At 40.4% G+C, this 27,824-nt stretch overlaps 1 protein-coding gene across 1 annotated transcript; it reads right to left on the reverse strand.

Moving 5' to 3' along the window:
• sv2ca (synaptic vesicle glycoprotein 2Ca) lies at positions 1-27,637 on the reverse strand. The gene is made up of 14 exons (XM_027273958.1): positions 27,550-27,637; positions 26,843-26,909; positions 20,353-21,140; positions 11,236-11,416; positions 10,177-10,328; positions 5,464-5,597; positions 4,872-4,961; positions 4,287-4,397; positions 4,080-4,168; positions 3,524-3,688; positions 3,309-3,442; positions 2,922-3,128; positions 2,557-2,716; positions 1-2,428 (listed from the first exon to the last, which is right to left on the reverse strand). The coding sequence occupies exons 3-14, from the start codon at positions 20,948-20,950 to the stop codon at positions 2,245-2,247; spliced, it is 2,205 nt and encodes a 734-aa protein (XP_027129759.1). The 5' UTR covers positions 20,951-21,140; positions 26,843-26,909; positions 27,550-27,637; the 3' UTR covers positions 1-2,244.
• Positions 27,638-27,824: the final 187 nt, after the last annotated feature.

Genomic DNA, 27,824 nt, shown 5'->3' on the forward strand with positions numbered 1-27,824 from the left:
CACACACACATACATAAATACAGTACACATAAGCAATACCCAAAATACCTCAAACATAACAGATAATATTATTTCTCTGCAATATAACACTATAGGTAGATCTGCCATAATCTAGGTTTGAACACATCCTGAACCATACAAATAAATCCCTCTGTTATTCTTGCTTCTGATAACAATCAGAAGCATTGTATTGACACTGGACAAAAGTCATTTCTTTTTATATCAGTGCATTAATTTAGAATCTCTATGCAATACCTTTGCTTCAAAAATACTGAAATGATATGGTCATATGTTGCACAATAGCAGCACACTACATTATGCAACTGATTTTACAAAATCTAATAAAGAGTTGCGTCCACGAAAATGGATGCACGTGTATAGTACGACTTTGGAACCCTGTGGTGTTAACAGACCAACCGCAGTGCCTCTACGCGGCAATCAAACATACCATACATACAGAGAAAAGCAGGAGGACATTGGCTGTTAGCCACAGAAAATACAATGCACAGGCACAAATTAAACAAGACAATGAGCAATTGAATTGTTATGTTAGACATATCTGAAAAATCTATACTATAAAAATGATCTATTTAAATTTTTAGAGGTATTTTGACGCTTTGAAAATAGCAACATGATCTTATTATCAGTATCTTTAGCAGTATGCATTGAGGTTCCAGTGTTGAACCAGAAGATAAATGATTAAACTATTAGAAGGTAGGTCATATTTTTAAATTTTTTAAATGAGATTATGGAAAATTAGATCTTAGACCAAAATAAAATAAAGATGCAAACATAATTTGAGTGGAATTTTCCCAGACAGTTTAATATACAAAGCCAAAATGTTTCCTTAGGAGACATTTTTATCTTGGATGGTGCCAATTACTCCTCATAAAGAGGTGGTTGTTATTATATACATTATTGTTTTTAGTGATGCATGGTAAATTAACCATTATGATTCTTTGTTAGCTTCAGTAACAAATTGATTATTTATACTCTGGAGTAAGGGATGTTCACAAAAATAAGTTTTTATCAAAATAGAGATGTTAAACAAAAGGGATGAAATGTAGACCAAAGGTTAAATTCACACTCACTAATTTAATACTGTATTGGCCACATATTTCACATACTGTATATACAAAAAAGCGGCATGATTATTTTACCTATTTTGTTCCTATTCTGTTTCTGTCTGTTCCTTATAACCTTTGGACACCACATGACTATGGGCAGACTGCTCCCGTTAAGGAGAGGCACATTTAAAAAAAGGCCATTCAGTATTTTTTTTTAAAGGAAGCAGCATGACATTTCATTATCAACGTCACTGCCACGAGCGAAGAGATTCAACACAAAGCAAAATCAGAAGAAGAGCTCCTCAGAGAGCCTTCGTACAATAGTACAACACAGGGAAGGGGACCTGGAGTAACAACATTTGGATAAAATAAATAATTCATCATTCCAACTTACACAATAACACAACAGAAAACACAATCAGCAGCTTCATACCAACATACTATACAATTATTGGTACAAGAAAATACAGTTTTTCAATATGGCCTTTTAGATTCTTGGTTGGGTAGGTAATGCAAAGGGCTTGGTGTCTCATATAAATAGTTTACTTAAAATATTTGCAGATGTTTGAGCAAGTGTCTATGTATGTATATGAGTGTCAAACTAATAAAATACTTCTGTGTGTGACGTATTATGTATTTGTGTATGTTGACTTTATCCACACTGTCTACAACAACATGTCCGTCCTATGTATGTGAGTCCTGTGGGCAAACCAGCTGCCATACAGCTGTGTCGTCTGACTGCTCTTTCTGATCATCTATTCCCTACGTTGTCACGCAGCAGGTTGGCTGTGCTCATTACAGCTTGTTTTTCACTTTTCTCCCCATCTGGCTTGTCTTAATAAGACTGTATCAATATTAAAAGCTTTGAGCTTTAACCGTGCAATAATTCCACACAAGGTTATGGTTGCAACTAGTCACTGAACTAAACTCCACCAAAGTCTCAGCACCAAAACCTGCTCTCTCATCTCTGTCAGGTACGGTGTAAATGTAAAAGACACAAAAACAAATGTAAAAGATGGGTGGTTATCCACCTTTACCAGTGTTATATTAGATAAATTTGATTCATATGTAAACCAAGCCATTTGCACTCCATGCTCAACAGTCCCTGGGCTTCCTCTCGGATCCACCCAGGCTTTATTCAGGTTTTATCCCAGCTGATGAACATCTGTAACTGGTGTTACATGAGGACATTCGCTCTTGTGTCAGGCAACCGGAGTCCAACCAGGCCTCCCCCGACGAGCACAGATGAAGCCATGAGGATGGGGATGGCCTTTGTGATGCCAACAAGAGAACCAAAAATCAGGTTCCCCAAGACTGCTGCCAGCTTACACAGAGCATTGCAGAACCCAAAACCTGTTCCTCTGGTGAGAGAAAAACCAGAAAGAGTTGACAGGAAGAGAGAAAAATATGTTAAAGTTGACTGAATCAGTGTGCATTTCTGTCTATTATGCAGATCCACAAACAGCTATTTCAGCCACCATGTACTCACCTCCTGACAGTAGGGAATGACTCAGTCGTGACTACATCCAGGGAGTTCCAGGCAGAGATGCTCAGGCCGTTGTAAAGGCACAACATGAAAATCATCATGGACTCACTGGTGCCAAACCACAAAAAGAAACAGCTGATGCCTGAAAGCACCATAGAGCCACCTGACACACAGAGAAAGAGTGAAGCAGCAAGAGTTAGTGTAAGTGACATTCGGTTGACTAATGTTCAACTAAATCATAAGGCGTCCGTACTCAATGATGGATGCCACATCAATAGCATGAATCATTTCAACATCCTACAGTCAATGTGAAAACCAATTACTCAAGTGCACACAAATACCTCACTCCTCTTAACATCCAGTCTTACCTAACATGGACAGACGCCCAATTTTGTCCATGAGAAGGGCAGACACAATGTTGCCAGGCAGAACAGCCAGGGTCCCCAGGAAGTTAATGAAGTAAACCCAGTACGCACTGTAGTCATCATCAAAAGTCATCTGGCATCCTGTCTTGTTGTGGGTGAATGTGCTGTTGACCACCTCTGTGCCATCTAACAACTTTGATTCATCAATGTCTGAAAAGACAATTACGATTTAGCAATGATAAAACTGAGCCAATCACAATACATTGTGTTGTTTTCTTGTTCTTTTTGTTTTACTGTAAAACAATTGTGCCTGATGAATGTAAAAATCAGAAATGACAAAACATTAGAAGAAAATTTAGAAGCTCCCTGTATCAGATCCCTGTATCTCACCTGTGTTGAAGAAGAAAGCATCAATGAAAGTACAGTTACGGAAGAAGGAGCCCACTGATGTCACATCATCAAACTGGCAGTTACGAAAAGTGGAGTCAATGAAGGTGACAGACTTCAACTTCATATTGATGAATCTGAAGAAGCACAGCATTATAGTTTTAGTGACATATTCATTTACCTGCAGTGAATCCTGCTGGTGATTTGACTTGCCCTACCGGTCGTTGATGAAGAGGCCATTTTTGTGTATCTGGTTCTCCAGGGTGAAGTTGAAGGTGAAGTCTTCAATGCGTTCATTCCTGTGGATCTGCACTTTAGATGCATAGTCATCTGCCTGGAGGTGTTTGATGACATCAGGGAACCAGACGGACAGACCATAATATCTGCAACCAGAAGGATACAGTGATATGAGGATGTCAAAAATCAATTGATCGGGAAAGAAGGTTGATTTTAGACACAAACATGGCTAGATATACTCTTATATGTGCAGTCAGACTCAGGTATACAGACAATAGAAGAGTGTTTTCAAGGTGTTTTTTTAATCTTTGGCTGCTTTCACTCCGATCTCTGCTCCCACCGAGACACCAATGGACCAGTATTGATCCACAGAGTGTGATTGATTTCAAAACCATGCAACTTCTGCACAGCAGAGAGATCAAGATGACAGAAATGCAATATGGCTGCAAGCCTTACTGCCTTGTGTTATTATCTGACCAGAGAAATTAGACTTGACTGATTTTTCTATGACACAAATGACATCAGAAAGAAGCTCACCCGAACGACAGTGTGAACCACACTATGGCTAGTCGTGTCATGTTTTCTCGCATAGGGTAGTTGAAGCACTTCATGAGATTCAGATAGATCTAAATAGAGACAAGAGACTTATTAAACTTTATGTGACCAATAGATTCATTTGGCAGTAGACAGAAATTAGTGTTGGAAAAACAGTCTTCTGCTGCGATTAAATACAAATATAGTTACCCCATGTATTTCAGTCTTTATCCTAAAGAAAAACTTGGACACTCGGTTGGCAGACTCTGACTCCATTTCCACCAGTTCATCCAGCTGTTTGGGGATTTTGATCCGGTTCACCTGGGAAATTTATGAAAAAATGAAAATGATGACTGCGGTATATATCGGTGTAGTCTACTGTAAACTTATACTGCATTCAATATTAATTTCACCTCACATAACTGTGATTATGTAAGCAATATCGTGGCTCTTACTAGTGTTTTCTATTTGACATTCTTCGGTTTCACAAGATTGATAAACACATGATAACTGTAATAATAATCAAATCAGATTGAACACGGTGAAACAGTGTGTACTACATGATCAATTCAAGAAACATGTGTTGACTAAGAGGCTTTCCCAAAGTGCAGCTCACGCAGCAAATAAGCCTGAATGACACAAAACAGCTTTCAGAACCTTCATAATTCAGAAATATGATCCCGCACAGTGAAAACGTTAAAACCTGTCCCAGCGGTGGCAGAATATAAGCCTCTTTGCTTCCATAAGCATCAGGCAACCCAGCCAAGACAGCGCGCAGCAGAAACAAACACTCACAGTGAAGACTTTCTCCGGTTGCCCACGCGCTCTCATGTTGGTGTCGTGGATCTGTTTGAGGATCATCCAGGCTTCATCATGCTTCCCCACCTGACAGGAGGGAAAGCGAAAGAAAAAGAGAAGACGAGATAAATTTATGGGATCAGCACCGGTCTCGCTTACTCAGCGACAGCAACACACTCACATCCAAAAATCGTATATGCTGTACATAAATACATTCCTTTGATTTTGCAAAGATGGGCCAAAATGATGCGAGTCACGACATCAGTGACTCATTTTAATTCAAGGGTAATTATCCTGCAGCGGCAAACCTACTGTCACGGATCTTGCAGACACATACAAGGCCTCCTCCAAGAGTTTTGGATGACTCACACTGTTTGGTCTGATTAAACATTTGTTGGGAAATGTCCAAGTACTTTCAATTTGCCTGATGTATTATTATAGAGATACTGAATGTAAAATTGATAAGCATGGACAGTTTGTGACAATGATACAGCACCACGAAGCAGTGTGGTGATGCGGAAAGAGATTAGAACAGAGTCAGTGTGAATATGTGTTGAGCTGTAATAATAATAAAGGAAAATACCATTACCTCAAGGTAGAACCTGGGACTCTCAGGCATGAAGGTAAGTGCCACCACAGCACATACACAGGGCAGGGCACAGACGACCACAAACACCCTCCAGCTGTGAAACTGGTATGCTGACCCCATGCTGAAACTCCAACCTGTAAACCATGGCATACAACACCAATGACAGGTCTGATACAGAGGGATGACACAGAAGAATAGGGAAATATTTAAATACTAAAAACACAAGTGCTTCATTTACATTTTCTTGCAAGTGGTGTGTTCTTTTTTTAAAGGGGTTTAAATTATTTAAATTATTGGGAGTCATGTTCCTAGCCTAGAAGGTCCGTGATACTGAACCAAAGTAAATGAAAGGAAAATCCAATATTTGTTCGACTTCAAGCTCCATTTTTGGTGAATATTAACCTCTGTGGTGCTAAACACTGCTGTGTGTTCACCAACTAGTCAATAAATTTGTCTGGTGCTAGGCAAGTATGTGTAAACTGGGACTGTTCCTGCCAGAAACAGAGTACCTGAAAACAAAGATTCGCTGACAACATTTGCTTCTTTGCTTTGAAGACTAAAACTACGTACAAAGTAACCATTGAAAACAGTAACAAAATGCACTACATTTTGAAACTAGAAATTAAAAACACGGAACTACAAAATGCTTAAACACTATATCAATAAATAAACTCTGTGCAGGTTCATTCACGTTTTACATTACAGATCAAATGATATAATTTAATCCATTGTTACAAGAGTATAAATAGTCTGAATAAGTGCAGCTTTAATGAAAAAGACCTTCAAATCTTAAGAAAACACTACTGGAAACACTGCTGTGATAGTGAGTAAAATTCTGTTACCAATAAACTATACTATATGACACATTGTGATTGAATAGCATCTTTTTGTTTATGCACTTTATGGCATACTGTCATGACATTAGAGACTATTTGAGAGTAAAATAATTATTTTTCTGAAAACAAAACCAATGAAGTTAATCGTTCGGGTCATAACAACAACAACTCACAATGAGTCTAACTGATGAATTATATGCTAATGCTCAATGCACCATTTGAAACCAGCAAGTGGCTGTTTAGCCAATCTTCAACTCACAGGGGTATGATAAAAGCAAATATGATTAAGTCTTGAAGCGATGCACTGAGGAAGCAGTGACTAAATAATAATATGCACAACAATATTAGACGTAGTGCAGATACTACTGTATGTCCTTATCAGAGGTTGGGTGGGGGGGAGACTGGGCCACTTGATCTGAGAGGCTGATTTGAACAGTTATGTGTGAATATCATACTGCGAACAGAAAAGGGGCTGCAAATAAAAGATGGCATTTAAATGAGAGCACTCTGCAGCTGGAGTAGAGTGATGTATAAGCTCAGAGATGAATGGCTCTGCAGAGAGAGCTGAGAGAAGTGCACAGGGACGGGTTAATTGAATGTGTAGGAAAGAAATTGAGTGTTTTCTGCTAAGTTAAATCTTGTTGCACCTGATCTCAGCCCACAGGCACTCTCGAAGACTCATTAATCATTGTAACATGCACACACACACAAACACACACGCACCCACACATTTACTCGCACGCAGAGATTTATACACTGTCACAAAGGGGGGGATGCACACATACACGTATATACACAACTGGCATTGAGAGAGAAGAAGCACAGAAATTAATAACATGCATTACCATAGGTAGATGACACTGCCACAACAACCATAATGCTATAATACCATACTCCCACCCACACATGTACACAAGTAAATATATAAATCTATATACATAATTATACATCATACATTTTCCTTTTGCAAGGGTTACAGCGAGGCGACACATTTTAAGTATTTTTTCACAAAACAGTTGTCTAAACTCAAACTCACAATTCTTTCCAAAAGACCTAAAAAGGGTGCCACTAAATATGACAGTACCAGCCTGGACGCACTCACAAATGTTCAATGTACTATATATATATATGTCTGTATTTGTGCTCCATGGACTTCATTTTTTAGAATATTCGTGGGGAAGCAAAGAGAGGGGTTTCCAAATCAGTCGTGACCTCCCACGTTTCTCGACAGATCGTGCCTCATGGAGATGCTGCTCCAAAGGGAATAGCACCATTATCCATCAGCAGGCGTGGGAGGGGAGTCGAGAGGTGGGGAGGGGGTTAACACTAATGGTTATGCCAGAAAAAGGCTGTTTGGAATTAATCTCACAGCATAGTAAAATCTGGCTTTGAAAGCAATGCATATCAACTGCTAAAAACAACTATCTTCAAATGGTGGTAGGCGTCTGTCATGAGTGGTATAAATGCATCCCAGAAGAGATCAGAGAGATGAAAATGTCTCAGTGGAAAGCTGAAATCACTGTATTGTGTTTGTCTTTATATTTGCCAAGAGTGCATTATTATACAGCACACAATACACAATATGCAAGATAAACAGAATATATTCAATGTTTTTATTGGCCAGTTTTAAGCGAAGCTTTTGTGCTGAATAACAATCTAATATGTGAGACAATACACATTGGCAACAGGTCTACAATTGGGTTTCACTCTCATAGTGTCTTTTGTTGGGCAGCAGGAGTGATGACTTTCATAGACGACGTCTTGTCTGTGTGTATTTCCACTTTCTCCGAGTCCTTCTATTTATTTTCTCTGTCTTTTGCTGTGTGTGTGTGTGTGTGTGTGTGTGTGTGTGTGTGTTTGAGTTTGTGTGTGTACGTCTGGAGTGACTCAGAGTGAGAGAGAGAAGTAAATAGAGAAAGAGACAGAAAGAGACAGAGTAACGGAGAGAGAAAGGGAAGGAGTTGTTCAGCAGTGATTGCCTTTTCTACAGAAATGTAGCATGGCTTCCTGCCCCTCAGGGTTAGTGTTTCACCCATGCTATTGGAAATCTCATTACAGGGATTATGTACGTAATTGACTAAGTCTATGGATGACTGAGTCAGCAGTGCTACACTACTTCCAGGCTTAGATACTGTACACAGACAGACAGACAGACAGACAGACAGACAGACAGACGGACAGACAGACAGACAGACAGACAGACAGACAGACTGTTGTTCATATAAATTAAATATAAATGAATAACCAGAAAATATAATCATGCAGTCTTGTTTATTCAGAGCAAAGACAACAACCGGCACAATGTCTGAATGATATTTTTCAGACCTATACAAGAAATGGTGGCTTCTTAATACCTTTCAATGCCTTGATTTGTTTCAAGTAGTACAAGTAGAGGAGTTACAAGTAATTGACAACGACGTGAAGTTCACTGGGGGGTATTTAATCTTTAATCTGTAGATCTGAGCAGTGTCTAATGAGGTTACTCTAGTGGTGGGCTAGCTTGGCAGCAAGTAAACTGCTCAAACTCTCCCGTCAGGGTGATGAGGATCTGTGCTGAGCAGACCTCCTTCAGGGCTCCAGCTGTGAGTCTAGCAGGGGGCTTTTGTGAGACATTAGGAGTCAGCGAGTGGAGAAGATAAATGAGAGCTCTAATGGTGTATTAAACAGCAGCGTCGAGGCACTTGTATCATAACTTGATACCTTTATTTCTTCGTTCAAAGACATAAAGGTATCACTGCAGGAGGCATTTTTGCCCACACATTGCAGCACTGTTGGTTGCAGGCACTGCAGCACTTTAGGGAATAAAGTGGAAGCGAATGTGGAGTGTCTATGCGAGACACGTAGTTCCCTCTCAAAGAAGGAGAGGTAGTGAGTATCAAAGAGAAAAAGAGAAAAGTGAGGATATCAGGAGAGCTGACAGCAGAGTTTCCTCATGAAGACCTGTTCTGGTTTCAGTGCTGGTTTTGTGAGACCCTCAGCAGTGTGTGAGAAAAAAAGTCCTTTATTGGAAACTCCATGATTAGCAATGCAGTGTGTGTATTCTCATGTGCCTGTCTTTGTGTGTGCGTGTGTGTGCGTGTGTTAACCCAAATGACCTCTTACAATGTCAGATGTTATTGCCTTCAATTTGCCTTGAAGAAGACCGGTTTGTGGCTGCAGCCCAGTAAAACATCATCCATGCCACTTACAGCAACACACACACAGAGACTATCTCCCTCTCACTGACGTCACGGGTTGGCTAAAGCTTGGTCTGGCCATAAATCACCTCTAGCTGTAGCTTTGTCCTATTAGAGCAAGGAGAAAAACCTAATTATGCTTGATCAAGAAGAACACTCTGCGGAGACAGAGAGTGGAGAGAGGTAATAAAAGGAAGGACAGAGTTCGACAGAGAGATGGGGAGAGTGCAAAATGGGAGGAGAGGGGAAGCAGTAAAAGAAAGGGACAGCAGGTTAAAAAAGCAGGGGAGAAGTGAATATGAGTAGAAGAGGAGAGAGAGAAAGCTCATTCCCTTTTTTTGTTTCTCTTCATGGTGAGTGCAGCTGATATCCAATGCAGTATTGCCATAAATTGTCACAGCTTCCTCTTTCCCACAGGCCCACCCTCACCCTTTCAGCATGCATGCATCTGCTCTGTGGTATCTATGCATGTGTTAATCTCTCAACCTCTGACTCTCAAAGCCTGCAGCCACTCAGACCTATTAAGTCATTGATTCCCATGGCAGCAAAATCTAGCACCTCAATCTACGGCCACGGGAAAGGCTTGCGTTTTTGTGACCTGTAGTCAGGGGTTTAGCACAAAGTCACATTGCCAAGCTTTTCATCAGTCTTGCTAAACTTAATCCCGTTAAGGCTTTCAGTTTTCAAACTGATAAACTCACCATAGTGTGGTATGATGGCCCAGGCCATAGCAGATGCATAGATTTCTCCAATCATCCAGAACATACACAACCAGCTGAGGTGTTCTCCTCTTTTCTCCCTGGACAACACCTCTGCAAAGAAGGAAAAAACGATGGGCACAGCGCCTCCTATCCTGCAAGAACCAGAAAGAATGTGTGAGTTAGTTAGTAAGTTTCACATAGTATGATTACTTTTGCATACTGTGTCTTAATCCTGCAGTTTTTGGCCTGTTTTTGTTTTGCAAGTCATTAAATGTTGATTCTAACATTTCATTTAGAATAAATTCAAAGGTTCATTGCTAAGATTACAAAGAATACAACAAAGAATATGTATATATTTATTTATATGATTAAATAATACAATAAACAAATAATAAATAAGAAGCATGCCAGTTCCTTGTGTTTCAGAGGCACAGTTTGCACTGGCAGTTTAGACAATCTTTTCAATTACTCTAGAGGTCTCTGGGGAGAGTGATGTAGATGCAATTACTGAATTAGCTCTAAAAGGAGCAGTGACACAGACAAAGAAGAGGATATAATAAATCAAAGTCCCCACCAGGCGTCTATGTCGTAAGAGGATGAGTTTTCATTTTCCCACACTGGTTATTTTAAGAGATTCTGACATTGCAAGCTTTATTTACGGAGTGACAATGTCAATGCATATAACATCTTAGACATTAGCTGTGGATCTCTCTCTCTCTCTGCAATGCAGCTATAAGAGAAAATCACATTTATTCAAAGTTATTCAACTTTCTGTAGAGCAGTCTGAGAAAAACAGGCTTTTTTATTCATATTAGATAAGAAACAAATATTTAGTGGAAGTCAACAAAGGGTGTAATAATTAAGAGAGACAGACATGCCTACAGAAACACCATGTATTTCATTGATTGACTGGTGCAAACTTTGATTTAAGACTATATATGTTCAGCTAGAATATCATATTGCCAAAAAAGGAGATTATGAGCTGTTATAGTGTACTTTTTGACATGACTTTTCACATCCTAGCAGGCCCTTGAATGACCTCAACTTTATCAGACTTACCCAAAGCCCGCGACGACACGGCAAAGTAGGAATAAGCCGTATCCCTGGACAAAAGATGACAGGAAGGCGAAGAAGCCGTTTGTGGACATGCAAATAAGGAGGCACTGTCTGCGGCCCACTTTGTCTGACATCCCTCCCCAGAAGAACGCTCCAACCATCATCCCCAAGTAAACAATACTGCCTGGAAAGATAAGGATAGAGAGGAGTCTGAGTTTTGTTTGCCTCTGTGTACAATATATTACTTCACATCTCTTGTGCATGTTTGCATGAACCAATATTTTGGAAGTTGGTTACCTAAAGAGATGATTTTAGTCTTCTCATGAGCTTTTATCTGTGAGGTAACAAATGAGTCCTTTTTTCATATTTATTATTAATTCTCCTTAGGAGCATCTACCTGAAATATTTTCACTATCATTTTGATGATACACTAACTTGTAACAGGATGAATGGTGTCATTGTCACTCTGCGTCACATACACCCGTTCGTGAACTGTGTAACTTTGATCACCGGATGCAATATCTCACGAGATGAACACTTGGCGGCATTAAGTCACACAGGCCTGGGACAAGGGAGAATGCTGACATGCAATGTAGCCAGGCTTAGCAGCCTCTGCAGATATGGCAAAGGCTAGAGATCCAAGCGGACGTTGACAGAGGAAGCTAAGAAGAGAAAAGGAGACTGAGCAAGCAAGAGGCCGTCGGATCAGTAAATCTCGGCCTGGTGACAATTGTTGGTGAGGGGTTTGTTCTTTACGTTATGAAGTAGTAAGTTATAATAACTCTGAAACTAGGGGTGCCAAATCACAAAATAAAAACTAAGCAAACCTGCAATAACAGATTTTTTTGTCCACAAATACACAGCACACAGCATTGTCATATCATCACATTATAACGTTAGTATGGCTAACTTTACAAACAGCTGCCGTTGTACTCATGCAACAGTTACTTAGCAGTATTTGACCAACCTGCACTTTATTTTTAGTGCAGGTTGGTCTCCACTAATTCTTGAGAGAAATATGTGGCTCTTTAGTTGCTATATGTGTACCAGCGAATTGCTAAGTGTCTCTGTAGTGTACAGTGGGTGATTCTTTGCTGAAAATGACCCATGAGAGCGACGAGAGTGAACCAAGAAAGTAAAGTTTGAGGCCTTAAAACCAAAATAATGAGCTAAAATCAGCAGTACGGTTACAGCTATCTGTAGGTTTGTCACTACTCACGTAATCCATTCAGTTTGATTTGATGACCTTCATAAATTTGTGTTTTCTTCTCATAATATCACCATTGACCAAAAAAATGATACATTTTGAAAATGTCTTCCTCTTTGTAGTCAAAGCCACCCTACACTGACACTCAGCCAAGAAGTGTTTTAGGAATTGTGTCCTCTAAATCTGCGTCCACTTGTAAACGGTGAAGTGTCAAATTAAAATATTTATCAAAGAACTGGAAGTTATGTTGAATTACTAACCTCGTATTAAACGTCTTCAAACTTAGACTGTCGCTAATACTCAAAATGATTTTAAACACACACACACACATATTCCCCAGGGTATATATTCAACCTGTACTTTCTAATGTTATTACAACATAAAGAGATTGCTGCTCATCAAATTGACGATATGGTATTTCTGCTACTCTGACTGGATATATTAAAATTGGTACGCTGACTGATAAAAGCGAACCTGACACCCCAATTGGAAAACCCTTAGCCCCAGTGCACCCTAACGTTGATAAGTAAATACAGTGTGTAAAAGACTGAAAACAGGCTCTGATCAATGATTAGACAAATGTGACCAGTAATGCAGGGTGACTTTACAAAAGAGCCCGCTGCTCTCTTTTAATCTCTCTCATCACAAGTGGGATCAATGCTCCAACAAAACAGCATTGATTTCTCTCATCATGATTCTGCTCTGGAGAGAGGAGCCTATTATTACTGCTTTCGCCTGCATTGTAACTGGCATTGTAAGGTTAGCAGCCTTTATGGACATACAGTGTCTGCTGCAAAGTGCAGCTGCAACTGGATTTATCTCCATTTTTCTTTTTCAGTTTCTTTTTGGAGTTTTCTGTTCCAAGCTAAACACCGAATAGTTTAGAAACCAATAATACTTCAGGAATGTTTTGTCTTCATCCACACCCAGACTAATGCAAACACACACATAAACCTGGTTTAAAGAGGATATTTGTATTTATAATGTGAAAGTTGCAGTCATATAAGAGGTGATGTGACACTTTTCTCATCCCATTATAATAATCTTAATAGCAAGATGCATTTCATTTCTGTAATGTTTGCAGTCAGGTCTTTTGTCCTCTGCTGTGAGCAGATATCTGTTTGACTCTATCGCTTCAGGGGTCAAACCCCAGCTATCTGTCACATTTGGCAGCCATCTAGATATTTCCCTGAAGGTGCCATAAATTCAATTCTAAATTTAACGGAAGTCTTCAGTCTATGCACAGTTCATATTTGCTTCATTAAGGAGAGGCTAGATATACGGTGCCCAGGCAAACACCCACTGGCCTTCCATTTAATTACCATGCATCCAAACATCCAGAGGCCTTTTCATTTAGTTTCAGCACTCAACTTTCCATACAAACAATAAACTGTTTTTGCTTTTAGGGTTTTTAGAGATACTGGTACAAAACAGACAAAGAAAGAAGCTCTGACTCATGCTACTTTAGTGTCCTTTAAAAAATAAGCGATAAAACTATTGAATAATGAGAACAGGCCTCAGAGGACAGTCCATTACGTAATTAATTTATTGATGTTCTATCTGACCTGTTGCATGGTGTCTCTGAACATGATGTCAGCAGTGTCTGCACAAGCAAAGATGAGAGTGTACTGTGGTGTAATATAAATGAAAAATAGCACAGACATCCTTTAACATCACAAGGTCTATATCAGTACCAGAAGTCCAATTCTAGCAGAATAATGGTACACATTTCAACAGAATCTTTTGTCTTTTGTCCCCAAGAGGTATTTCTTTCTATTTGTGATTATGAGTCACACTTTGAGTGTGACGTCACAGTAATACCGTCCCATTTCCTTTAGCTTTTGGACTCAAACCAAGCTGTGATGACACTGCAGTAAAATCTTGAAAATGTGTTCACAGCAATGGTCACACTGAGGAGAAAGACACTCTTATGCATTGATGAGACTAAGTCTAATTATGTTCTTTTCAACCTTTTGTACCTGATTGTAGTAAACTGTAGTCAACAAGCTGCTAGTATTATCACAAAGTTTATTTAATGGAAACATAATTTATTGTATTGTTTTTTGTTTTGTTTTTTCAGATATTGCGGTATTAACATTTTTACGTAAAAATCAGACTACACAGAAAAATATAAGCATTTTGCACCAAACCACTAGGTGGTATCCAGCCCCAGATGTGATTTTCTTGCGTTTTTTTTTCTAATTTTCCAAATTTTATATTTTATATTTACATTTTTTTGGACATGGGCTGAGTTACATGTATGTGGCCCAGGGAGCACTTATATTTCATAGTTACACATGAATGTTTTTATGCCTGAATTGGATTTTCAGTCATGTGGTAGAACAGTGGTGGAAGAACGTGGACAACCCTCAGTTGTTACTAACTGCTGTGATGTTCAAGGTTCGGATCTGAATTAAGAAATGAAGGGTCTGTCCGTGTATTAAAGGTTATCCAGTGACTGATATGTTATTTTAAAAATAAAAGGTTAAAAGGTATTTGGTCTTTGCTGGGTTGTGATTATATAATAATGTTCCTCTCAAATTTATTTCAATCTAAAGCAGCATATTTGCAAAAAGTGTACATCTGGTGCCATTATTTCCTCTGCACTCTCAGTTAATGATGACCATAAGTCAATTCTCTTCAGTAATCCACTTCAACCTAACAGTGCAACATACATCACCCGTATCTCAAACCAATATTTCATTAGACTGATGCTCACACCACTGTCAGTCAGTCAATACCGAACACATGGGATAAGATTGGACCCCAAGAGCTTCAACCAGAGTATTCTGATTAATGAAACCACTTCCCTTCACCCAGTACTGCCCTGTGTTTGATTTAGTGGGGCTATCAATGTAAGTCCTTTCTCAGGCCTGCTGACTAAACATGATTGTACAATTAATAGACTTCAGTTCAGCCGACTTTTAAGACCAAAAATGGAGTGAAAGGATGCCAAATGGTACAGACTGTTTCACCATAAGCGTGTGAAATACAACAGCGAATTTGGACTTGATGACCCATAAAAACTCTGAGCACCGAATGGAAAATGACAGTGTGCCAGAAGACTTCTCAGGAAAAAGTGGCATGACACTCGAGATGCACACACTTTAAAGTAAAGACAAATCCCATCGAGTGAGTGTTTCGGGATAAGAAATTGAGTAAAACACTGCATCAATCATACACACACACAGAGAGAGAGAGAGAGAGAGAGAGAGATAGAGAGGGAATCAAAGAGTAAATCTAATTCATAGATTAAAATATTACAAATTCGTTTAATCTCTTTTGGTGTAGCTAAACTAGCCACTGGGGATGGAAATTTATACAGTAGCAAGCACAAATGCAAGCAAATGGAATATGTGAGCAGCAGAAGAAAGAGAAAAGGCAATGGGGGAGGCGGAGAAGGGGGGCAAAAGAGAGAAAAGGGTAATGAGGGAGGAGAGTGGAGGCAGTAATTGCCAGATAGGGTGAGAGAATGAGGGAAGAGGTTAGTAAAGGGAAGGCCTTGGTGCAGCATTTTCTGTCCTGTCACATCGCGAGGAGCCCCCTGAGAGCCGTGGGAGCGCTGAGCTGCATCACGACCTCTTCTCTGATTTCATGCTTTGATGCTCTTCGCTCTCAGTGGTTGCAAACTGTTTCAGTGTCGCGCAAAACACCCGTCCTGTTTTATTCATAATGATGATACTATCATACAACAGCATGCCTGGTGCGCACTACAGCGTCGCCATATCTCTCCCAGTTTGATATTTTTCCACTACTTCTCCCCGTCTCTGTCGCTTTTTCAATCTCTTCATTGCTACTTTGATCTTATTTTATCTTCTCTCCAGCACTCTTCCCCTTTTAGCGCCTCTCTTCCCAAACCTTTTCCTCCATTTCTTTTTTTCTCTCAGCTTATGTCCTCTCCTATTGCTTTCCAATTTCTTGGCTCACTTCTCATTTCCCTTCCTCACTTCTTCTCCTTTCTCCCCTCTTCACTTCTGTTCCTCTCTTCTCCCCTGTGCTTCCCTCTCATTTATTTGCCTTAGTTTCCTCTTTGCTCTACTGTCATCATCAGCTCCTTTACACTGAGCAGCGTGTAATCGCATTTGTACTACATCGTGTCAGTTTGATCGGATTCATGCCTCCGTCTTCCGCCACCTCCGCAGAAAAAGAGATTGAAGCTTTTTGTCATATTTAAGTCACGTGAGTGGGGGATTTCAATGAAATCTATATGAAAGTAACCTATTGTAGGCTTAGAGTGCAGGGTTTAAAATGACTCACTCAGCATCAGTAATGATACAACCTTCATTACATTAAAGACTGTGGATAATTTGCATTAAATTCAGTGATGCCATGGACCCCTGATAAGAGCAACCAGTTAGACATGGTTTACTCATGGCTGATATTGCTGGTGGCAGCAGGTTTGGTCCATATGCACGCATACACACCCACTCCTATCACATACTCCCCCCTTCCTCTTCAGCATGCACACACACACATACATATTCTCCCACACAATGTGGAGCTGCATTACACAAGTAGTGTAATCTCCGCAGTGATGCTGCGATCTTACTGCAGTTTAGCCATGCTCAGCTGCCCCTGGACCACACAGCCCCACATAGCCTGCCAGCTGGCGCATACAGACAGGGAGAAAAAAAAGGGGAATGACGGGAAAAGCAACAAAAAAAAAAAAGAAAAAGAGAGAGAGAGAAGTACTGTAAGAGATGGAGCTTGAACATAGACAGGGAGTGAAGCGGGGACACAAAGAAGCCCAAGAAAGATAAAGGCACAAGACATCAGAAGGGATGTAAGGATGAAAAGAAGAAGACGATAAAGTAGAATAGTGGGGGGAAAAAAGGAGAGGAGGGGAAAGTATCGGTGGCTGAGAGTGAGAAGTGGATGGTAAACGAAAACGAGTGGAGCCGAGTTGACAGAGTCAGAGAGAGAAATGAGGGAGTCTCAGCGAGAAAAAGGCAGCCTAAGAGAACAAATAAGTAATGATAGGGTGATGTGTTCCCATTGTCTGTTGTGTCTGAGATGATAGCTGAGCCTCTCCCTCACATTGCTGGTATACTGAATACTACCAATCTGCCACCTCTTTGCTCCCATCCACCCACACCGCTCTCCCCATTACTCCTCTCTAAGTTGGCAATCTCTCTGCTTCAGCGCTGTCCCTCCTCCTCTTTCTCCCCTGTTCATCACATGTATTGCATGTCACAACACTTGTTTTCCCTCGTGCTTTCTTCCCACATCATCCACCCTTATTTAAAGTATAGACGGTATTTCACCTCCTCCCACCCCAACTCTCCACCCTTCATTCCCATGTAGCATTAAAGATTCCTGCAAGATCACGATACTGTTATAGTACCAAACTGAATTCTGTAATCTAATCAGTGTTTCAGTCCATCCATCCTATTTTTTTTTTGCACTGCATTATACCCATTACACTCAGCTCAGTCCATGCAGCTTGCCTCTGTCTCTGCCTGTTATGTGCTTAATGGAGCTGCACAACACAACAAGGATGCGAGTCCAACTCAGGTGGAACTAACCAAACATCAAATGAAATGAAATTTCAAAATTCTAATTCAGTTCAGTTCAATTCAGATTTTTCATGTGTTATAACTATAAAAGTGCATTTTCCACATGACAGTTAATTCTCTGTCTGACCATGTAGAGGGCCACATGCTTTCTCTGAAACACATGGAATCACCATCCACCTACTAGTCAGTACATTTACATACACACAAGAAATCAGGTTACACAAGATATTGCAGTATGTATTCCAGTATTTGTATGAACCTGGCTACTGTAAATCTGCGTCTACACAATCAAGACAATTATCAGATTTCTCCTCTCCCCAGTTTACTTATTTTAACTGCAATACTGAAACAAGAATCTGCAGCGAGAGTGCACAGCTAGAAAAGCTGTCAACATGAAGGAGTCTGAATATTAGAAATAGTCAAAATCATAGCTGTGGAAACCATCTTATAGACTTCTAGAGTCTCAGTTTTAATCGTGATGATGTCCTATCATTCCATTGGTCTGCAGGCACAGCAATAAAGTACTTTTTTAAAGTCTTTGCCATGCACCTATTCGTGCACACTCACGCAAAGACATTTAGAAAAGTGGTTACATGTACATCACCAAGAAAACGTCTTTTTTTATATATAACTATCTGGCTACAGTAAATCAGATTTCTCTAAGTCTGTTTAATAACTCAAGTTACTTGCATGGAAATGCACTGAGGGTGGCGGGGTGTGATTTACCAAGATATACACATGATATAACCGCCTGTTGTTTATTTCAGCACTTCACAATATTGCCATGGCACCTGTAAAGCATCAGTTCACTTCATTTTGTTGGCTGTAATTAACTGTAATTACTCTGGAAAACTCCAAATGGATACCAACAAGGTCATAGTAATCATGTAGGCTATGCTCATGTACACACACTCACACACACATACAGTACACACACACACACACACACACACACCAATCATGTTCACCTCAACAGGGAGGAGCCTTGGGGCAATCAGTAGGAAAAAGAAAAGGAGAATGGGGGAGGACGGGAGAAGAAAAGAGAGGCACACAGAGAATGGAGGGTGAGAGGGAGGGACAGGGGGAGAGGGATGGAGTCACGAACAAGGAGAAGCAGAGCGTAGAGCATGAATGCCTGCAGGACTTTGCTTAGCTAGAGAGGCAGTAAAGAGTTTTCATGGATACTTGGAAAGAGACCGAAAAATGAAGGTGCAACATCTTGTGAGGATTTAGTGACAATCCCATATACAGACATATATTATCAAGTTGTTTTAGTCTGTCTAAATAATACAGTAAGTATGATATTTGTACTTTCAAGCTGAGACATCTTATGTAATTCATTATTTGAATGGAAGGGTCCAGGTAATGGATACATTTTAATTTCTTATTTTTCACGGTCACCAACTGTAATCCACATTTTCCAAACATTCAATCACAACCTTCATTCACGAAAAGGCCCTGCCATATCAATTTTGCATCGGGTGTTGTGTTGCAGTTGATGTATTGTCATGTCTCACTGTGGCAGTTACTATCTAAGGTCTGTGTGCCTGAATTAATGTCCTCGCCGCTCCGGTACTGACACAGTGAGTCAGTCCCCTGTACACAGTGCAGCGGTGATGGATTATACACCTGCAGCCATTGGGACTGCTGGGACTCCTGCTCAACACACAGAGCACACAGGGAATACTTGCTACACTCTTAATCCTGACATGGAGACCAGTGGACCGAAACACCTCACCCCTGTGAAACACAACTAGGATAAAATGTGACACGTATAGTACAAACACACAGAAGTAACCTTATCTTTAAAGTCAAATAATATTTCATAATATATAAGTCAAAGCATTATTTTGACATGGCACATATTTATGATGGGATGAATGACAAAATGGAGAACACTTATATTCTAAGATTTTTAAATCTATCATACTGATGTCCTGTCCTCTGATCAGGTGTCTTTGGAAATAAAAAATGATGTGATGCCTTCATAACATCGGGACTACATGGTCTGTCTGCCTGTTCCACAAAGTTGTTGAACTTACAGATTTAAGAAATCTGTGCAGCAGAGGCTGAGATGTCTTGACTTTCAGCCCTAGAATGAGTCTTACTCAAAAAACACTGCCAGGTCCAAACTGAGCTAACCCTTGTGACATCAGTATGACATCATTAGAGTTAGAGCCACAGAAATCAGTTGAGTGCTGTTAAGTTGCATTGTATTATTCCAGTTACAAAGTGTTTGAGTGCATGTTATTGTCCATGCAATGTACAACCGAATGAACAGTCTATAATCAAGGCAAGCTAAAAAAAAACACAAATTGATGCAGTTTAATTAACATTGAAGGAATTGCATAATTAAAGTAGATGCATGCACACTCAAACACACACAGGGTCTCTTACCTAGCCATCCCGAGCTGGAGTTTGGCACGCACATGTCTGTCTCTGCGCTGGGCAGCACGAAGCCCACCACGAACACTTCCACCCCATCTGACATGAGTGCCAGCCCAAGAACCAGGAAGAGTTGCCACTGGAATCTCCCGTGGCCACACTCCTGGATGATCAGCTCGTATTGTTGGGCCAACTCCTCCTCATCAGCCTGCCTCTCCTCCTCCAGCCCCTTACGGTCCCTTGCTGCATCTGACACCGGTTGACCCAGTGCCACCTGCCCCTCCTTATGCTTCCTATCTCCTGCCGAGGGAATCCCCTGGTATTCGCCCTCGTAGATCTCATCCTCATCATCGTGGCCTTCTGTGGCATCACTGGATCCCTCCTCATTATCATGGTAGCCCTCACCATCCTGCCTCGGGGGGTTTCGGTAGAAATCCTCATCTTCGTCCTCCTCATCCTGGAATCGGCTGTAATTGCGATGGGATGAGTACTCATCTGTGGCACGGTCCACCACCTTGTTGACTTTCTTTGCTGTGTGCCGCTTGGCCTCCTTGACCATGTCCTTGGCCCCCTTAGCTAGAGAAGTCCTGTTATTGTAAGTGTCCTCCATTGTGACTCCACCGGTAGGTCTTCAGAGGATACTTAGAAAGAGGGAAGAGAGGAAGAGGGGTGGGTGTAAGCTGACGGGGGAATGAATGGTGAAGATCAGTGGGTCTTGAGATGCAGCAGGGAAGAAAACTCTTGAGTCCGCAGTCACCACAGGAGATAACCCACAATGGCTGTGGCAATCATTGGCCAGGCTGAGAGGGGTGGGGGAAGGGTAAGAGACAGACAGATAAAAAAAAAAGAGAGAGAACAAGTAGGAGGAAGGGCAGGGGAGAAATGAGAGAGAAGAGAAGAAAGTAAAGAGAGGGAAATGTTCATCAGATAGTGCCTGTAACTCATGTCTCCCTCGCTATCCCAGACTAACAGGTGACAGCCCACTGACAGCACATACCCTCTTTAATCATTCACTCACCATTTTCCCATGCCTTTTAATCATTTGGATTGATGTAAGGAAAAAAAAGGTTTGGGATGTATAGCTCTCTAGTTTTTATTCAAAATGAATATTCAATTTCCAGGGGTACTCTCCTTCCTCTACATTTCATCACTTGGAGAGATGAGCATTTTGGACAGAGATGCTGAATCTGCTGACTCATGATTAGCTCTGAGGAGCAGAAGCTAATAAACAAAGCTCTGCCCAAAATCAATTTGCCCCCAATAAAGAGCTGCTTTATTATAATGGGAGTGACGATCCAACCGGAACAGCACTGTCACATTTAATCCATGCAAAGAAAGAAGGAAAGGAGAAATGGTCATGAGAGGATACGTAGATAAATGCACACTCAGACACGGGCACCCACATGTTTATCTTAGTGCCCCTGATTCTGTGTAGCCGGGTGTATTAGCACATAAAGTGGGACTCATTTGCATAAAAAGACACACTGAAGCATAGTCTCACACACCCAAAAATGGCATGCACATATGTGTGTGTGTGCTCACAGCATGGATGGGGAAGCCCTTCCCCTTCCTGGCAGACCAGTGCTGATGGGAGGGAGACCCCAGCCTAGCAGTGCAAATGATGTAACATGATTTCACGAGCATTCACACTGTGATTCACAGTTCATCATCACATTGCCTGCACAGGCTCACTCTGGCTGTTTCATTCTAGAGTTTGTCATAACACGGACACACAACCATTATTGAAACAAACTAATAAATTATCATTTAAATGAGAAAATCTAAAATTGTTAATTAATATTAATATTGCATACTTTATTGGGATGGTATCCAGAGCTGTGTGTGTGTGTGTGGTCAGAGCTGGGCAGTGTGTGCAGTTCCTGTGTGTCTAGGAGCTGCTCACCACAGCCTCTAATGAACACTGAAGCCTTGTCAGGAGGACACAAATCACAGGGCCAGCTCCAGCTCCCGTAATGCAATTTTACTGGGCAAAATGACACTGCTGATTCAAGGTGACTCTACTAATCCCTTTCGGCTCATTGGATGACTTCTGTGCTCATGAGCACACTCCTTTACACATGGGCCGATAATTTTTTAATACCTCCATTGACACCTCAGATATTGTCCTATTCATAAAGACAGCTTTTCTATCAATCTGTTTGTTTCACTTTTGTTCACCTCATTGGTGAGGTACACATTGTAAGGGGTTAACTCCTCTTTGATGATGTATGATAATAACCGCTGCAGAAGACTTAAGTGTGCAGCTTTTGTCACATGTGGAACTTCTCTATTGACTGCATCTTTAAATAAAATTAATTTTAAATGCCTTGGTAGACAAACACCCTGACAGGAGCATGTCAGAGTTGAAGGGTGCCACTGAACTGATAATATTTATTATTTCAGGATCAGGTCATGTTGGCTATTATGCATCATATTTATTTAAAACAAGCACGCACACATAAGCCACACCGGCAAAAGGGCATGTATCCGGGTGGAGCCTGCCCGTCAGAGAATCAACGGAGTGTATGGTGAAGGCCTCCTCTCAGTGGTGATGAAGCTCAGGCACACAGATGACCAACCTCACCTGACCTCAGCTGACGAACTCCTGACAGCGTAGACAGCCTGAGCAACGGGAGCAATCACAATCCAACTGGATAACCACCAACATTCTCAAACAAACAGATCTCTGTTTTATTTGCTGCTGTGTCATCTCCATCCCTAACTGCAGCTTCTGCTTTATGTGTTGCTTCTCTTTCAGTCTCCCCCTTTAGCATCTATCGTTTCCACTAATGTCTGTTTATCAGAAAATGCTCATCCTTCCGTTTAAAATGACTTGTGCATTTTTAAACAATAACCAGCTCAGCCCTATTCTGACTTGCTGTCTTCACCCAAGCCTCAAGGTCATTGAATGCATCCCTAGTTGTAAACCCAACATCATACATGCCTTCCAAATGATAAATCTATTATGATCTTTACTTCATTACATTTGTTGATATATTTCTATTAATAACAAACCAACATGATGATGGAGGAAATGTACCGCAACATAAAGAGGCCGTATCCATACACTGTCCCAGGGCACAACTGTTCTCTAAAATTAGAAGAAAGAGAGTTAACAAAGTGTATGCACCGTTGCTGTAAACCATGTGAGGATGGCTGAAAATAGGTCTTGCTCTTGTAATACCCTGTGTCTACATGATGGATAGCGGCCCTGCTTTCCTTCAACCTCTTTAGAATACTAAAAAAACTGTAGGTCAAGCATCACTTGACCCTAAATTTCCTCATGCATGAACATAAAGACAAATGACGAGAATAGAGTTACATAGGAGTCTTTGCCATACATCCAACTCAGGGAAGGTAATTTGAAAAGTTAAAGATGTATGGTAATATCCAGAGTTTGTCCAACTCAGCCCATTTCAACTCTTTTGTTGCTTATCATGAATCATTAGCTAAAAGTGGCACAGTAATGACGCTGCTAATGAGCATTTTGAAAGAAAACCCGTCATACTACATGTACACACACTGTAATAATGACACTAATGAACACCCTCAGAAGGACTTAAAACACAATGAAGCAATTATCGGCACAGTACGGCTTTCCTACAAGCTTTGCCAAAAGGATTGATGACGTTGTTGGTGCCGATCTACCTGCTGAGTCCAGCAGTCACCATACAGATTGATATGGGCAAGCAAGTTGTTAGAATAAGAAGTAAAAATCAATTTTGGTCCTAGAATTTCAGGTTGTGTGACCCATAACTGCTGGAGGAGACAAATACTATATATTTTTCATGAACACTTGAAGGAAAATCAATAGTGCCTTTTTTTGGCTGTGTGCAGACCGATAGCCCAGACATTGGCCCTAACACAGTATCAAAAAAAAGTAATGATGCAAAACAATGAGGGCAGCTCCTTTTTAGGCATTACAGCTATGGTTAATAATTCTTTTAAAAAAAAAAAAGCATAATGGCTGCATGTCCAAAAATATGAAGTGGCAATTTTCTGCCTTTTCCGCTTATTTTTAAATATTATACGTTGAATCACTTCATGTCCCTTGCCCTATAAGAACCACAAATGCTTTCCATCTCAGTCAGGTTTGACTTGTCACTGTCCTGCCTTTTCAAAGACACGCGTAAGCACAGCGGCTTGACGGCTGGTTTGTTCTATTAGCATCAGAAAGAGCTGGTCCAATCTCTAAGTGGGCAGAGCCGCATGTAATCCCATCAAAACGGAGAGCCCATGACCTCATCTGGAAGGCAGAGGCACAGCCAGCCCGGGACGTCTTCCGTTAGGAGATTTCATCAAAAACTGATACCATTACTGACTGAGTGGAGGGGCAGAGAGAGGACGAGAGAGAGGTGGGGGGTATATGAGAAGAATTGTTAACAGAATAAATGGAGGCTTGGCAACAAAAACAGCAAGAGTGGATGAACGCGGCTGTTTCTGCAAACAAATGAGAACAGAATAAAATAATAAAGACATTTTTGAAAGCGCCTAAACCTTCCTTAAAGATTCAGATAAAAACTTCAAACGCTGAGCTGATGCAAACCATGTTAATATTGCATCATACAGATTCATTAAGCAGTTACAGCAAGCTGATGCCTTTTCAACCTTGTGGAGCTAATATTAATATTAGTATTTTGTTTTGTATGCGCCTATCTTAGCTAAGAGCAAAAGGAATTATATTCTATTTATAATAACATGATAAATCTTCATACTTAGATGAAAATATAAAAGGATATAGAATGCATTTGTAACACAATGTGTTACATCTGTACAGAGCAAAGAAATGGAAGAACAAAAATATATTTTGGGGTTGTAGATAAAAAAAAGATTTCCTATCCCACCCTGAAGAATTATATCTCCTTTGCTTTTCTGTTTGATCTTCCTGAAAAACATATGCTCTCCCTGCCTCCCAGACCTCATTGCTGACACTATACAGTGCTTACATAGCAGATACAAAACACAAAGTGCCACGACTGCTGTCTGGTGCAGACTGTACACTTTACATTGCAGTGATGTAATAGCACTGATTAGGCAAGGAATGTAACATTTGGAACATTTATTGGTGTTTCATGTCACGCACGGTCAATGTATGATCAGTGTGTGCCTAAATATTTCATACATGTTGTAAGAATTCACAGAAAATGTTCAGTCCATTTAAGACAGGAAATCGTGGTCTCTCATTCTGGCAGACACCAGGATGATAAGTGGATTCTTGAATGTTATGTAAACTATGCTATGCTAAAATAATCCCTATTTCCCCTTTTCCCTATGTGTTTGTGCATGTCAACAAAATGTGTAGGCACAATCTTTTTGTGAAGCTCTCATATTGTTACAGCCATTGCGTGCTTTGTATTTTTAGTCAGAGTCAGAAGAGACTTCCTCCTTCAGCAGTGAAACACTGGAAAATAAAATGTCTACCTCTCAAAATAGATTGTGTGATGCTGCATAAGCTTAACTTAAAAAAAACAAAAACTAATAAAATTACAGTTCAGTGGATACTTGAGATGGAGATATTATTGAATGCAAATGAGGGGCATTGTGAATTACAATGAGATTCTTGTTTACCATGGCAGAAAAATAAAACTACATCTACTTGAAATCAATGAGAAGTGGGCCAAAGGAATGCATTCTGCTGCCTGCAATCACTTTACCTCATCTAACACTTTTTCATTGATGGACGCCTTCAGTGTTAACCCAGCAGGACTACTACAGCAGCCCTCAGATTGCAAACAAAGCACTTTGCCACAGATTTCCAGTTCACCGGCTGTGTGCCTGTCAATCGCTCACTGCCTCTTGAGGGGTAATTCACGGATGAGTCAGTTGCCTGCTCCCGCATCCTTTCCTCTTTTTGGCGGCGGTGCAGAGTGCTTTAACTGCCCCAGGGCAGGTGGCTGGACTGAATGCACAGTCTGCAGCCAACAACCCAAAAGTTTGCTCATGCTATAAGGACAAGTATTTCACCCAAAAAAACATGGTGGTGAATAAAAAAGATGAGTAAACTATGAGTTTCAGTCAGTGATCATCATAAACCAAACAACCCTTTGAAAGCAAATGGCAACTTGATTGACAGAGCTTACTTGTGTTGATCAAAATGAATATTTTAAACAAAGACTTACATGAAGCATTTATGTGACCCATAACTATCGAATTAATAAAATTCCATAATTACAGAAACTTGAACTGAAACTGCACGCCTCCACATCTATCTGCACGTCCACATTTTCTCTACTTTTGCAGGATGCATGTGGAGGCATCTTTATTGTACACACCATCCCAACTTTTAAGAAATGATACATAAACTTATGAATAAATAATAAGCTATGCCCTGTTCCCCAGCTTACATGTTAGTTTGAGACAATATTAGAAATATGCAAATAAATGAGCAGCATGACTTGTAAGTCTCAATATAGCTGATCACAACACAGTTCATTAGAAAATAAGGATTTTTTTATTTTTTTTTACACAGCATGTTTTCAGGGAAAAAGTAATAATTACTTACCGTCATTTATGGCGAGATGAGTGGACTGAGCTGATAGTAACCCATTACACCAAACTCCGCTTTCGCTCTACGGGATAAAAAAAATAAATAAATCTTGTTTTGTTTAACTGTAGAAAAGGATCAGAGGTAATTATCAGCGCACGACAGTGTGGGCTTTTCTTTTTTCTTTTTTTCCCGATGCAGTCCTCCCTCGCTGCAGCACTTCAGGAAAGGAGAGAGGCAAAGAGAGAGAGAGATGGTGGTAGGGGAGAGGGAGGGATGGAGAGAGGGAGAGGGAGAAGGGGGGAGGCAGTGTAATCAATAATTGTACTTCATTGAGTGATGCGGGTAATTCCGTCTGATGGAACAATCTAGTTAGGTGACTGAATGACGTGAAACACCGCAACGCATGAATGCTAAACAGATAAGAAAGGTCTAAATTTAGACAGGCTACTGACGGTGCTTTGGTCCATTTCTGTATAGGAAAATGGTTAATACGTAATAAATAAGCCTGGGCTACTGCTAAAGTTATCTGATTTAAAATAAAAAATAAAAATGCTGCTTAATCGAAAAGTTTTTGACAGCTTCACGCGTCATGTTGGACTTTAACATCTAAACTCTTTAAACGCAGTGATTCTTTTTTTTTTTTGCAATTCATTCTGAGTTTGTCGTGATTTCAACTTCAGCCATAACCGCTTCCATAAAAGTAGATCCGTCTGGGACCTCACCTTGATAGCAGACTCGACTCTGAAGCCACACATTGCATTTCAACGAGGATCTCTGTCCGTGGTGCTGACCGACACCTGAAGCTGTAAGAGTGCGCCAGGTTTGGCTGCCATACTGTAAATATCCAGGTGCAAATTTAAAGTTCGGTGCATAATTTGTAAAAGTCCTTCCCCTAACTGTAACTCCACACAGCTACTTATGGGACCACTTTAATTATTTTTTATTACTTAATATTTTCATAATAACTATATCAATAAATATATTAATCTCAACCTGT

Source organism: Larimichthys crocea, chromosome III (genome assembly GCF_000972845.2).
Source record: "Larimichthys crocea isolate SSNF chromosome III, L_crocea_2.0, whole genome shotgun sequence".
In the NCBI taxonomy this organism is placed as follows: Eukaryota; Metazoa; Chordata; class Actinopteri; family Sciaenidae; genus Larimichthys; species Larimichthys crocea.